Source organism: Plasmodium falciparum, assembly GCF_000002765.6.
Source record: "Plasmodium falciparum 3D7 genome assembly, chromosome: 11".
NCBI classification, from domain to species: Eukaryota; Apicomplexa; class Aconoidasida; order Haemosporida; family Plasmodiidae; genus Plasmodium; species Plasmodium falciparum.
The window spans coordinates 1272501-1287633 of NC_037282.1; the positions used below are offsets into that span (position 1 = coordinate 1272501).

The 15133-nt window shown below is 20.2% G+C and overlaps 4 protein-coding genes across 4 annotated transcripts; 3 read left to right on the top strand and 1 right to left on the bottom strand.

Moving 5' to 3' along the window:
- Nucleotides 1-906: 906 nt before the first annotated feature.
- On the top strand, nt 907-1509 carry PF3D7_1132900 (glycine cleavage system H protein; the record flags this gene model as incomplete). Its single annotated transcript, XM_001347974.1, has 1 exon — nt 907-1509. The coding sequence occupies one exon, from the start codon at nt 907-909 to the stop codon at nt 1507-1509; it is 603 nt and encodes a 200-aa protein (XP_001348010.1).
- Nucleotides 1510-3073: 1564 nt separating this feature from the next.
- On the top strand, nt 3074-3163 carry PF3D7_1133000 (conserved Plasmodium protein, unknown function; the record flags this gene model as incomplete). Its single annotated transcript, XM_001347975.2, has 1 exon — nt 3074-3163. One exon carries the CDS (start codon nt 3074-3076, stop codon nt 3161-3163), a length of 90 nt encoding a protein of 29 aa, XP_001348011.2.
- Nucleotides 3164-4845: 1682 nt separating this feature from the next.
- On the top strand, nt 4846-8137 carry PF3D7_1133100 (conserved Plasmodium protein, unknown function; the record flags this gene model as incomplete). Its single annotated transcript, XM_001347976.1, has 2 exons — nt 4846-7869; nt 7988-8137. The coding sequence occupies 2 exons, from the start codon at nt 4846-4848 to the stop codon at nt 8135-8137; spliced, it is 3174 nt and encodes a 1057-aa protein (XP_001348012.1).
- Nucleotides 8138-8783: 646 nt separating this feature from the next.
- On the bottom strand, nt 8784-15133 carry PF3D7_1133200 (conserved Plasmodium protein, unknown function; the record flags this gene model as incomplete). The annotated part of the gene is made up of 2 exons (XM_001347977.1): nt 8784-9100; nt 9232-15133. The coding sequence occupies 2 exons, from the start codon at nt 15131-15133 to the stop codon at nt 8784-8786; spliced, it is 6219 nt and encodes a 2072-aa protein (XP_001348013.1).

The window sequence follows — 15133 nt, forward strand, 5'->3', positions numbered from 1 at the left end:
TTCATTCATTTTACATATATTTCTACATATACGAATTAACTTATTTGACGATGTTGAATAAATATTCTCCCTGAAGAATATAGAAGTGAACATATACTAATAAATAAATATATAAATATATATATATATTTTTGAAATAAATCAAAAGAATATTAGAAATATTATATGGATATATAAATAGATATTTATATATTACCACTTTATGCATAATAAAAAAAGTTGGTGAGGGAGAAAAAAAAAAAAAAAAATGAAAAAAAAGATGAACCATTATACAATGAAATTAAGATAAATTATTATTTAATAAATATATATAATATATATGTATTTTTTTTTTTTTTTTATGCCTTTTAAAGTATTCTTCTATAATTCAATAATCAAAATTTATTTTGTGAAATGATATATGACTATTATGTCAAGTTGTCACCATCCTAGAACTGTGTAATATATTAAAATGTTGCTAAATAGATGTTTATGAGAAGTCATTTCTCAATGTAATAATACATATATATATATATATATATATATATATTAATAATGAATTTATGAAATTAATATATAAATAAATTTATTTTTATAATCTTAATTTATAAATATAAATAAAGAAAGAAAAAAAAAAAAAATTCAATATCTTCATATATACATCATTAAACAATAACATATATTATTATATATATATATATATAATTTTTTTTTTTTTTTTTTTTTTTTTTGGAGATTTGAGAATTGAAGAAATTATAGAATAAAGCTTTTATAAAATTAAGTATATACGTCATAAACTGAACAATATTTTATAAAACATACAATTTTGAACATTTTCATGATATTTATGAAATATATGTTCACCTTTTCAATTCTTCAATTATATATATATTTCATTTTCACAATTTTATATTTTTAATATAATCAATGATAAATATAAGAAAAGTGCTTCTTCCCAGTTGTGTTATTACTAAAAGTTTTTTGAATAATTATTACAAAAGGCTTATAACATATTATACAAAAACACATGAATATATAAAAATTGAGGATGGAAATTTGAACAATAGAAAAGATATGACTAACGTTAAATGTAAAATTGGAATTAGTAATTATGGAACTCATAAACTAGGAGAAATAGTATACGTGGATGTAGCACATAATATAAATGATCATGTTAAAAAAGGAGATTGTATAGCGACAATTGAAAGTGTCAAGAGTGTAGGAGATGTATATACTCCTGTTAGTGGTAAAATTATAAATATAAATAATAAGATAATAGATAACGTGAATTTAATGAATGAACAATCAGAAATAGATGGATGGATTATGGAATTAGAAACAAATCAAATAAATGAAAAAGAAATTATGAATATTTCGGAATATGAAAAAATGTGTGAAGAAGAAGAACAAAATGAAGAAAAGAAAATACAACAAAATGAAATTAATTGTATGGAAGAAAAAAATAAAAATAAAATTTTTGATATAAATGATATGAAAAACATTGAAAATAAAGGGCAAGGGGGGAAATAAGGAAAACATATGAAAGGTAAGGAGTTATAAAAAAAAAAAAAAAAAATGGATTATGCTTAATTTATTTGACAGCTCAAAAATTCTACAATATGGAAGTAATATATCAATTGTAAAATCATTATTTAATTTTTTTTTATGATAAACAAACACGATTGTAGAATTGAGCGGTTTAATATATCCTATATTTAGGTAAAATACATTTAACATTAATGGATATAATATGAAATATTTTTTGGAATCCATATATAAGATAAAAGTTCTATGTATATTTTTTTGTTGTATATTATAAATTGAAATTATGAATTAAAATAATAATTAACCTAAATGTGGTATTATTAAAGGAAATTAACTAAACGTTATAAATAAATAAATATAAATATATATACATGTATATTTTATTTTTAATTTTAATAATTTTGTCATGTTTATTATATAACTTCATATTTAATATATTTCTATTTATACTCGACTTTTTTCTTGTATTTATTTTTTTTTTTTTTAATGTCATTATTTTTTAATTTTTTTTTTTTGTCTTTTAAATTTATACACGTGCATATTTAAATTGTATGTAAATAATATATATATATATATATATATATATATATACATAATGTTGTAATTTAATCATTTTCACATTTAATAGAATTAAAGAAATTTTATGAAGTTTGTATTTAATATAAAAAAGAATGTAAATATGTAAATATATATATATATATACTAATTTATTTTTTATGTTATGTTAGTTGGATTGTTTAATAACATTATGAAAATATTTTCATAAATATCCAAAAAAAAAAAAAAAAAAAAAAAACATATATATATAAATAAATGTACATAAATAATATATTATATATATATATTTATTTATATGTTTTATATTTATGAAAAATAAAAACATAACCATTTTTGCATATACACATACATGTTTTATTATTTATCATTTCGATTTATTTTTAATATTACGCACTACTACAACTTATTTTTTCTTTTAAATTTAAATTAAAAAAATGTCCACAAAAAAATGTGATACGTGTATAATTTTTTTATTTTAAAGATAAATTTATATATATATATATAAAAAAAAAATAATTTTGGTAGATATATGAATACGTTATAAAATAAATATATATATATAATATATTTATGGAACATTAAATAAAAAAAAAAAAAAAAAAATTTTACATTTTTACAAATCTTATATACGATAATTTAAAATGATATAAAAATTCTGAAGAAAAAATAACATTTTTTTTTTTCATCATTATTTTTATATAAAGAAAATATAGCATATTGTTTTACCATTAATTATTTTTAAATAATGGACATATCATATTTTATAAATATTTGAAGGCATATTTTTCCATTATTTTTTAATTTTTTTCGTGTTTCTTTGTGTTTTTGTTTTTATTTTTATTTTTATTTTTGTTATTTATTTTATTTTATTGTGTTTTCTTTTGTTTCCTTTTCTTTTGTGTTGCTTTTTTTTTTTTTTTTTTTTTTTTTATTGAACAGATTGATAATACAACATAATTAAAAAAGAAAAAAAAAAAAAAAAAAGTTAAAAATGTGTTGCTGTTTATGTGGATTATTAATTTCTGCTTTGGTGGCTCTAATAGTACTATTAATTATGAATGGAATTATAAAATTGTATTGATATATACAAATCCTTTTTTCCAAGATGGAAAAAGACAACTGTTTTGCTGATGTAAATATATATTCTAATGTAACATAAATACAAATGGATGATAATGTAAAATGTTATATGTGCTTTTGTTAAATATTAAACCCAAAGATGGAAATTTTATCATGTACATATACCGTTGAATAATCCAAAAAATATATAAATATGTATAAATATATATATTAAAAAGAAGAATTATACAGTTTTTAAAATTAAAAATATAAAAATATACTATAAATTATGAAATGAAGAAATTATAAATGTGGAATCAACTATTTTTTTTTTTTTTTACATATATAAAATAAATAAATATAGGAATTTTAAATAAATATGAATTAATATATATATATATATATAAATATATATATATATATATATATATATAAGACATTTATTTTTTATTTTATTTTATCATTTTTATATATTTATAGCATTAATTAGCTTGAGAATTATATTTCTTTGTTTATATATATAGATATATATATATATATTTTTTTTTTTTTTAAATTAACAACTCTTTGTATTTTAATAAAAACTAAGAACGTTTTTATTTATATAAATTAATTTAAACATAGAAATATTGGAAAGGTTATAAATTATAAAATAGCAGTTTTTTTCCTTATTCTTATTTTCGTAAATATGAATCAAATGTTTCATTTTTTAATAAAAATTTAAAATTTTTTAATAAAAATGAAAAAAATAAAAAAATAAATAAATATATATATAATATTATATTAATCATAACATATATTTTTTTTTATTTATATTTACTTTAATAATTAAAAACTCATAATGACTTCATAATTCTATCATGATGTAAAAAGTCATGTTATAGAAATATAATCTTGGGGTGAAATAATTTATAGATGAAATGATAAAATATGAATTTATATTGTGAGAACATATTAATATTGTTAATTATACATATAATATATATATATATATATATATATATATAATTTATTTTATTGTATATTTATTATTTAATATTATAAAATGGTATATTTATTTATATATGCATATTATATGGGTGTTTCTTGTTTAATATTCAAAAATAAGAGGCTATAAATATAAACATTATATTATATATATATATATTTTATGTATATAATATTTACTATGTACAATATATATAATGTTAATGGGGAAAAAAAAAATAAGAAACATATTATATTTTTTTTTTTGTTCGTTACAAAAAAGAAATTAAGGTATATAGAAGTTGTATTTTTTATTTTTCATTAATGGTATATATATTATATATATAGTAACAGCTAAAAAAAAAAAAAAAAAAAAAAAATTATATATATATATATATATATATATTTATATTATTATTATGTAAATGTTGTTATAATATATAAAATTATATTTTTACTTATATTTATGATAAAAACATTCAATATATATATATATATATATATATATATATATATATATATATATTTCCTTTTCTATATTATTTAATTTTTTAAATGTAAAATTTTAGGAATAGAGAAAAAAAAAAAAAAAAAAAAATCTATCTCTTGACATTTACATTATTATACATTAAAAGAACTATATTAAAAATGAAAAATAAAAAAGTAACGTTGAATATTTAAAAACGTACATAAAATTATTTGATTAACGTGTTTCATGTTTTGCAAAATCCAATAAATATGAAAGAAAACATATTTGATACTAAGAAAAAAAATAATAACAGGAAAAGGAATATCATAAGATCTGCTAAATGGAACAACAAGAATAGCAAAATAGAATTATCTAAGAAAAGAGATTCAAGTAATAAATATAAAAGCATTTTGAAGTATTATAAAAATGAAAATAAAACAAATAAATTTATTGATAAAAGGAAAAAAAATAAATGGTTTCATAAAAATAGGAAACTTCAAAAGAAGAATATTTTTAATTTGAATGATGATGTTTTATTTAAAGAAAGACATATAAGTACAAATGATTTTATACATTCTGATAATTCTTTAAAGGAAACTGATCAAGAAAATCTGAATGATAATAAAAAAAAGGGGAATAAGAAATATAATGCTATGTTGGATAAAATCGAAGAAAAAAAGTTATGGAAATTAAAAAAATACGAAATAAAAGAAAAGTTACGTAAATTTGATGAACATTTTGATGAAATTCAAAAAAATGTTCTTGGTCTAAATGGAACCAAAGGGGGAGCAAAACATAGTATGGTTATAGAAAATAACAAGAATAAATTAAATAAGGTTATTCATGAATCGAAAAAGCGACAAAATTTTGAGATTCATGCTTCCCATAAAGGGATAGGCGCAGAAAAAGGAAAACAGAATTGTTATGATGATGGTGACGATGAACATTTCGATGATGACGACGATGAACAATTAGATGATGGTGACGATGAACAATTAGATGATGACGACGATGAACAATTAGATGATGACGACGATGAACAATTAGATGATGACGACGATGAACAATTAGATGATGACGACGATGAACAATTAGATGATAGTGACGACGAAATTTATGATAATCAAAAGGAATATTCGCATGATGATGAAATGTACAACGATGAAAAAAATGTAGATAAAGCTAACTATCCTAAAACTACCAGTGATTCACAAAATGAACTTACGAATTATAATAGTTATCATACGGACAATAGTGATAATGAAGAAATTACAAAATTATTTAATAAAGAAACATTACGCTCCAAAAAAAAAGGGTCAAATGAAAATATATCAAAAGAGAAATTAAATGAATTATTGGAAAAATACAAAATTGGTGATAATATAAATATATGTAATCATTTTATTAATAATACAGAAGAAGAAAAGCAAAATATACCTATATATATATATATAAAGAATAAAGAATATGATATAAAAGATGTAATATTATTACTTGATGATTACCATTTTGAAACTCAGCAAAAAATTTTATACAGAATTTATTATATAAATATGTTTAATAAAAAAGGGACGAAAAGTATTTATCACTTTTCCTTTTTTTTCTCATTAATTGATTATTTCATATTAAATATTTATAAATGTTTAAAATATAATATAAAAGTATGTGAACTATTAGGATATTATAAAGATATAATTGTAAAATATTGTCATGAAATGAAAGCTGAATTTTATTTATATATATCTTTTTTACTTTTAATTGTATTTTCGAAAATTCAAAGAAAAATAAAAACAAATATTTTTTTTAAGAAAAAAAAAAAAATTTTACAAGATTATGTAATATTAAATGAGGATAATGCAAATAGAAAAATTGATGTATATATATACAGAAGGATATTAAAAAGTGTTGATATGTTTTCTTCCATATTCGAAAATTATAATAATGAAAATATATATATTTCAAATATCCATTTTGCTGTACTATTTTTAACCTTAACAGTTTATCCTATAAATAATTTTATTGATGATAATAATATGTCTAATGTAGTCGAGAATAAAATATTGAATCCTCAGAAAAATTTAATAATTAATAATAATCCTTTTTTAGATATTAATAAAAATAATATAAATGATGAGAAATTATTATATAAAATGAATTATTTAAAACAAGATATAAATAATATAAATAATTATAATCAACAAAAACATCCGATTATATCTTTTATTATAGAAATATTGGAATTGTTGTTTTATAATCATTTTTATACAAACAATGCTAATTTATTAAATTTAAAGGATTATCAAAAATATGATTGGGTATTTAATATGAATACTTATGAAAATTATCATAATATCGAAGCATGCTTAAAAAAATTGGAGGTATATTATTCATTTAGTTCTTTTGAAGATGTTATATGTGAAAACAATAAGGGAGGAAAAGAGTTTGAACATAATGAAATAAATAATGAAATTGTAAATGATCTTGGAATATTTTATAGGAAAAAAGAATTCAAAAATTCATTAATTTTATTAAACTTGTATAACATAATTATGGAAAATACTTTAGAATATAATCCTAGTTTTTTTTATTTGTCCTTTAAAATATTAAACACGTTATTGTATAATCATATAACAAGTATTAAAGAGGGAATTCTTGACAAAAATAAGATACCCCATGTGTCTGAAAAGGAAAAACAAAAAATTCAAACAATTAACAACAGCAACAACAACAACAACAATAATAATAATAATAATAATAATAATAATAATATTAGTAATAATATGTATGATAAATTCGATTTATCTTTTATTATTTTTAAAAACATATTTTTCTTTTTGAAAATTTATATAGATAATGATATTAATATATACATATTAATAAACCATGTTATTATTCCAAGTTTGTTTTATCTGTATATGAATTTCTTAAAATTTATAGTCACAAATCATATTAAATTAGATTTTATAAATATTATAAATGTTGCTAAAAATATTAATATTAAAGAAGGAAATGATTTCTTATTTGAAGAAGATAAAACATATGAACTGTATCAAAAATATTTAATTATATTATTATATATATTTAAATTAATTGAATATTCACAAAATCATGATATCAAACCAATCATACATAAAACTACTACAGAAGGAAACATTTCTTTCTTTACTCCCAAATATGCAAATAACCAAAATCCAAAAGATTTTATTTTTATGCAAAATAATCAAACCAAATTGGCTGAAATGAAAAGTATAAAAAAAAAAATGAAGCAACAGAGAAAGTTTGATTATAACGAGGTAATAAAAATATGCACACATATAAGTTATTATAAATATATATATATATATATATATATATTTATTTATTTATTTATTTATATATGGTTACATTTAATTATTATTTTTATTTTTGTAGATGAAGAAGGAGAACAGTTATATCTTGGCTCTAAAAGCAAAAGATGAACGAGACAGGAAAAGAAGAAACCAAGAGAAATACAAGAAAATTAAATTGATGGCACAAAAAGATGTAGAAGAATATAATAAAATGAAAACATATACACATTAAAATGAAGAAATATAAATACCTATCCAGGATATTTTTATATTTATTTTTATAAAATTTTTTGTAATTATAATTTTTTTTTTTTTTTTCATTTAAAAAATAACATATATATATATATATATATATATATATATATATATATATTTATATTTATATATTTATATATTTTCATATACGACATACTTTTAAATTCGAAAAAAAAAAAAATCCTTAATATCTATGTTTCAATAATTGTCATTATAATAGTTGTATTACAATTAAGAATAATAATGATGAAAACGTTGAATGTTTTTTAAAATATAAAAATTAGAAAAGTTATATTATTTTAAATATATACATATATTTATTATATTCTAAGATTTTTTTTAAAATATGAATAATAATTAATATGTATTATTAAATGAAAAAAAATATATAATATTTATATATATATATATATATATTAGGACAAACAATATTCACACGGACATATTATAATTATATAATATAATTAAAATATATATTATGGTAAAAACGCGGTTAGGTATTGTAGAAATATATTTTTATAAGTAGAAAAATTAATAAATAAACACACATATATATATATATATATATATATATATATATATTTAATTACATATATATGTATGTCCCATATTATTTTTATGTATCATTTATCGTTTCCATCATAATTAAAATCTTCGTTAAGCATGTTACGAATATCCTTCAATTTTAATCCACACCATTCATATTTATTTATATATATAGGTGTGTAGCGTTTTTCATAAATTCTATTTTGTACAGATATATGTTCTGATACCTTATTAATATGTGTTTTAATTTTTAAGATACTACTAATATTTTCATGTACATCTTCAAGAAAGGTGCTGCAAATTAAATCTCTCCAACCGTTTCTTTTTAGTAGGCCGAGATTTTCCCTTTCCTCCCTTTTGGGTATCATATAATACATATAAAGTTCACTCAAACCTATTAAACAATAAAAAAATATATGAACATTTTGTAAAAAAAAAAAAAAAACACCATATATATGTAGGTACATATATATATATATATATATATATATATATAAATATATATATTATGTTTATTTTTGGTACCTATTATACGCTCATAGGATTCTTCAGAATCATCGGGAATAGATTTCATACATTTGCAAGGACAACTATTAGATAACTCTGTCGTTTTCCCCACGTTTTCCTTTTTCATATTTTCTAAATCATAATGAACAGAATAATTATCTGTATCATAGTGCATATTTAAACACATATACTTGTATGAACATAAAATTAAATAGCACTGTCTTGGAAATATATCAATATCACTAAATATTATATACAAAAATTTGTTATTACTATCTTTAGAAGATAATGATGTATTATCGTTACAATTATTATGACCTTTCATATTATTACATGTGTTGATATTGTCTTGCTTATTTTCATTATCTTTGAAAAGGTTCTCATTATAATTTAAGGCATATGCACACTCTTTATTAAAATTTAAAAGATGGGTTAAAGGATATTCATATGTAGAATAGTTTGAGAAATATGCTTGTTCTAATTTGATAATATTGTTATGAGAATTATTAATATTATCATTTTCATGATGATCGTTCTTGATTTTTTCCATATCTAATTCATTTAATCTATCATAAAAACTTTTTTTTTTTTTTTTTTTTTTTTCGGAATTTTTGAATTCACACATTTCAGAATTCATATTTTCTAACCCTTCCCCCTTTACAGAATTGACCATATTTATATGATCTTTATCATTTATATCATTATGTAATATTCCTTTACTATTTAAAAATGCTTCTAAAATAACCCTTGGTAAGAATGCACACAAAATGTAATAAGTAGATTTTGTATTTAAAAATGGATGTGCCCATATACATTTTATGTTTAATTCTGATGTATTATCTAGATATTCAATTAAACATCCACATATAACTTTTGACACCTTAATAATTTTTCCATCTGTTTCTCTTTCAAAAGAATTTGTATTTAACGTTATAATAATACCAGAGAAATCTTCTAATAATATATCATCATAACATTTAGAAATATTTTCTAACATATTTTGTTCTAGTTTTAATAATTGAAAAGGCAAATTTTTATTTCTAATATCATCTCTTTTATTAATTGTATTTTCTACATAACTCCAATTTCCTAACATTTTCTCATGTAATAATTGACGCTTTCTATACATACAGGAATATTTGAAAAAACTCAAATTATTACTTAAAATTAAGTCTATTTTTTTTTCTTTTATTTTTAGGTTTGTTATTACCTCTTTTAATTTTCTGTATTTTATTTCTTCATTATCTATATTTGAGAATTGTATATAATTTTCTTCTTCTAAATTATTATGTATTAAATCGTTTATAAGTTGATGAATAAAAGAATTTTCATATTTATCAAAATATTCTGATTTTTCAGAATTTTGTATTTCCTTCTCTACATCATAATCAATTGGTCGGTATTGTTCTTTGTTTGTTTGTTTATCATTCTTGTTGTACTCACTTGTATTATTCTTGTTATCTCCATATGTACAATTATTTAGATCCATAAAAGTGCATGTAGTAGCATCGTCAATAACTTCATCTTTTTGTTGATCGTTAAAAGTATCATTCATATTAGAGAATGTTTTCATATTTTTCTCATTGGATTCGTTGTTTTCATTTGGTACATTTGGTTCATTTGGTACATTTGATTCATTTGATTCATTTGGTACATTTGATTCATTTGATTCATTTGGTACATTTGATTCATTTGGTACATTTGATTCATTTGGTTTATTTGATTCATTTGGTTCATTTGGTTCATTTGGTTCATTTGGTTCATTTGGTTCATTTGGTTCATTTGATTCATTTGGTTCATTTGATTCATTTGATTCGTTTGGTTTATTTCTGTTAATGTTTTCAAATATGTTCATAAACTTATTAAATTCCTTTTCTATTAATTCCTTAGAACTATCACTCAAATAATATAAGCTATCATCGTTAATGTTATTATCATTTAATATATCTTCAGTTTGTCTTTTTCTTCCTCTTCTTTTTCCTACATGTACTTCTATTTCTTTTTCTAATTTTTTTTTCCTTCCTCTTCTTCTGGGTACCTTTTCTTTTGTTTCAGCATTTACATCAAGAGATAAATCCGGATCTTTATGTGTGGAATTTTCTTTATTTTCTTTGTCTTCATTTTCTTCTTTTAATACAGATGATATGTCATTTTTATTAACAACTGTTTCATCCTTTGTCGTAAGAATTACATTTCCTTTATCCGTTTGGGAAGATATGTTTTGTTCTTTATTTTGTTCATCTCCATCTGTATTTAGCACCATATTATTTGTTACTTTATGATCAATACATATATCATTATTATTAATATTGTCATTATTGTTATTGTCATTATTAATATTGTCATTATTATTATTTTCATTATTATTATTTTCATTATTATTACTATCATTATTATTATCATGTTCATCATTTTGTTGTTCTTTTTGTTTATCTAGATTATCATGTGACAGTTTTCTTTCTTCTCCATCTTGTTCTTCCGAAATATTTTTTTCCTTTTCAGCATATTTCTGTAATGTTTTAAAAACAATTTTGTAATCATTAATAATATCGACAATTTTCTTTTTTTTCTGCATAAGTATTTTTAAATCATTCGGAATATTAATAGGTAACTTTTCAATTTTTAAATGTAAATTATACATTTTAAAAAATCGGTTTGTTTCTTTAATTAATTTTTTTCTTTGTTCAATAGCAAAATGAGGTAATTTGGAATCAACGTTATTTTGTTGTTTCATTTTTTCGTTTATGTCATTTAATTCTTGTTCATTTAAAATATTTTTTTCTTCGTCTTTTTTTTCTTCTTGTTCTTTACTTGATACATATTCTTGTTTGAGAAAATTGAGGGTTTCGTTTCTGGGTAGAGCATCCTCTTTAGTATCATTAATTATGTTATCACTTTTTATGCTTTCAGCATATTCCATGATTTCAACATTTTGGATATTTAACAGATTATTGTTATTGTCATTGTTATTTAGTTCATCTTTTATATATTTATTTAAATCTTCGTGTGGAATATCGATTATATTTATATCTTTATCCATATTACCATTTGAGTTGTTGAAATTTTTCATTTCTGTTTCAAAAACTTCATTCGAAACATTAGCCACTTCTACTTGATTCTCCAAATGTTTATCACTTAAGTTTTCTTTTTCTTCTAGAACATTTTCAATAGCCTCAATTTTAAATGGTTCATTTTTATATTGAGTATTGTCAGGTTGGGCATTTTGAGTTTGTACATTGTCAGGTTGGGCATTTTGAGTTTGTACATTGTCAGGTTGGGCATTTTGAGTTTGTACATTGTCAGGTTGGGCATTTTGAGTTTGTACATTGTCAGGTTGGGCATTTTGAGTTTTTACATTGTCAGTTTGGATATTTTGAGTTTGGATTTTTTCATTTTGTGCCTTTTCAGTATGTACATTTTCAATTTGGATATTTTCATTTTGTGCTTTTTCAGTATGTACATTTTCCATTTGTACATTTTCCATTTGTACATTTTCCATTTGTACATTTTCCATTTGTACATTTTCAGTTTGTACATTTTCAATTTGTACATTTTCCATTTGTACATTTTCTACTTTAACCTTATCAGATTGTACATTTTCTATTTTAACCTTATCAGATTGTACATTTTCTATTTTAACCTTATCAGATTGTATATCTTCAGTTTTCTTTTTTTTTCTGCCTTTCTTTCGTTTTTCCATATTAGTTTGTTTATTTTCTTCTTTTTCCTCTTCTTCATTTTCTCTTAACAAATGAATAACCTCCTCTGAGTTGTTTTCATTTGATTTTTGCAAATCATCATATATATTCTTTTTTCTTTTATTTTTCTTCCTCTTGTCTCGCTCATATTCCTGATCAGTTTTTATATCATCTTCAGAATTGATCATGTTATTTTTTTTATTTGTAGCATACTCAAGAAGTTTATTTAAATTTTCTTCATTTGTACTTACACTAGCATTATCAGAACATTTTCTTTTTTTAGCACTTGTATTTTCACAATCAAAATAGATGCTTTCTGAAATATTTATATTTTTCATAAGGCTTTTATTATGGTTATCTTGTGTATATTTTTTAATTTCGTTTATTTTATCTACATTTATATCATTAGACATATTTGCATTTAAAAGTTTCTGTATATTTTTGTTTAATTCTTCTAGTTCGTTTGTTTCTTTTTTCATAGAATCTTCATCAAAGAAATAATTTTCCATATTTTCTTTATCACTAGTGTTTACTGAATTTTTTCTTTTTTTCCCTTTTTTCTTTAAATTCCAATGTTCACTGGTATTATAATATTGGTCAAATTTATTTTTGAAAGAACTAAATTTCTCGGCAAAAATTCTCATTTGTTTGTAACATTTTTCTATAGTGCTTTCATCAATCATAGGAACATTTTTATTACTAATTTGTTTTGTTCGTTGTTTTTTTTCTTTTTTCAATAAGTGTGTATTTCTTCCATGATGATCATATGATTTGTTGTCATAAATATTATTTGATGTTTTGTTATTTTGATGATTCTTTTGTTTCTCTACATTTTCCTTTTTTTCTACTACTTCTTCATTTTGTTCTTCTACTTCTTCATTTTTATCATCTTCCTCTTCTTCTTTTTCTTCGCCATCTTTTTCTATCTCTTCATCTAACTCTTCAAAATCACCATAAGTATCATTTTCCTTTTGTTTTTCTTCCTTTTCTCCTTCCCTTTGTTCATGTTCATAATTTTCATTCGTTTTTCCTTTATAATTATTCATTAGAAATTTTTTTTTGAGCATGTATTTTTGTCTCATTTCTTTTTTTTTCCTTTTCTCTATTAAGTTTTTAAAAATTTCATCAATACGGTTGATTTTTTTTTGTTGCTGTCCATAATTATTTAAAGATGTGTTTTTGTTTTTATCATATACTGCAGTATTTTTCCTTTCTACGTTTTTGAATATATATTTGTTTTTTCCTTGGTTTTTAGATGGTGTTTCTTTTTTATGAAATTGAATATTGGAAGAATCATCAAGTATATTATATTCATTCATACTATTATTACTATTATTATTATTATTGTTGCTACTATTACTACTATTATTCTTCTTATTATTATTATCATGATCATATTGTCCCTTTGTGAGAATATCCTCATTCAATAAATCATTATTTAAATTATCTTCCTTCAAATTATTTTGATTCCTATCTACATTTTTTTTCTTTTTTTTTTTCCCTCCTTTTGTTTCTTGTGCTACATTTGTATTATTATGTTCTTGTTCATATTGCAAATTCATTTTTTTTTCTTCATCCACCTTGTTAGGTGTGTTTTTATTTTCTTCCTTATAATCATCTAAACTTTCAACTTTCTTAGTTCTACTATTCTCATTTTTATTTTTGTCTGTTATAAAATTACATATATTTTGTATATTGGAAGCCATAAGTTTTCTTTTTGTATATTTTCTTTTTACAAAATGTAAACTATGTTTCTTATTTATTTTTATATAATTATCTATTGACAACATATTTTCTTTTTGATATAATTTGGTATATTTCATTTTTTTACTAAACTCTGGCATATCCTTCTCATTACTATCCAATTTCTTCTGTCCTTTGTTTTTAAGGTTTTTCTTTTTGTGATTACTGTTTGATTCTTCTTTTCTTTCTTTATTCTCAGAAAAGAAATAGTTCAAATCTTTTTCTTGTTTATATGTATCATTCGTCATTCCAACGATTCTTTTGTTTCCCACGGTGGAATTGTTTTCCTGGGTAGATTGTCGGTTAATATTATCATCATCATTACGATTACTATTAGTACTATTATTATTGTTGCTTTTATTATGATTGTTATTATTATTATTGGTATTATTATGATTGTTATTATTATTAATGTTCGGGTTATCCTTTTTAAAAGTGGAAAATACTCCTTTTATTTTTTTCATAAAATATTTTTCCAT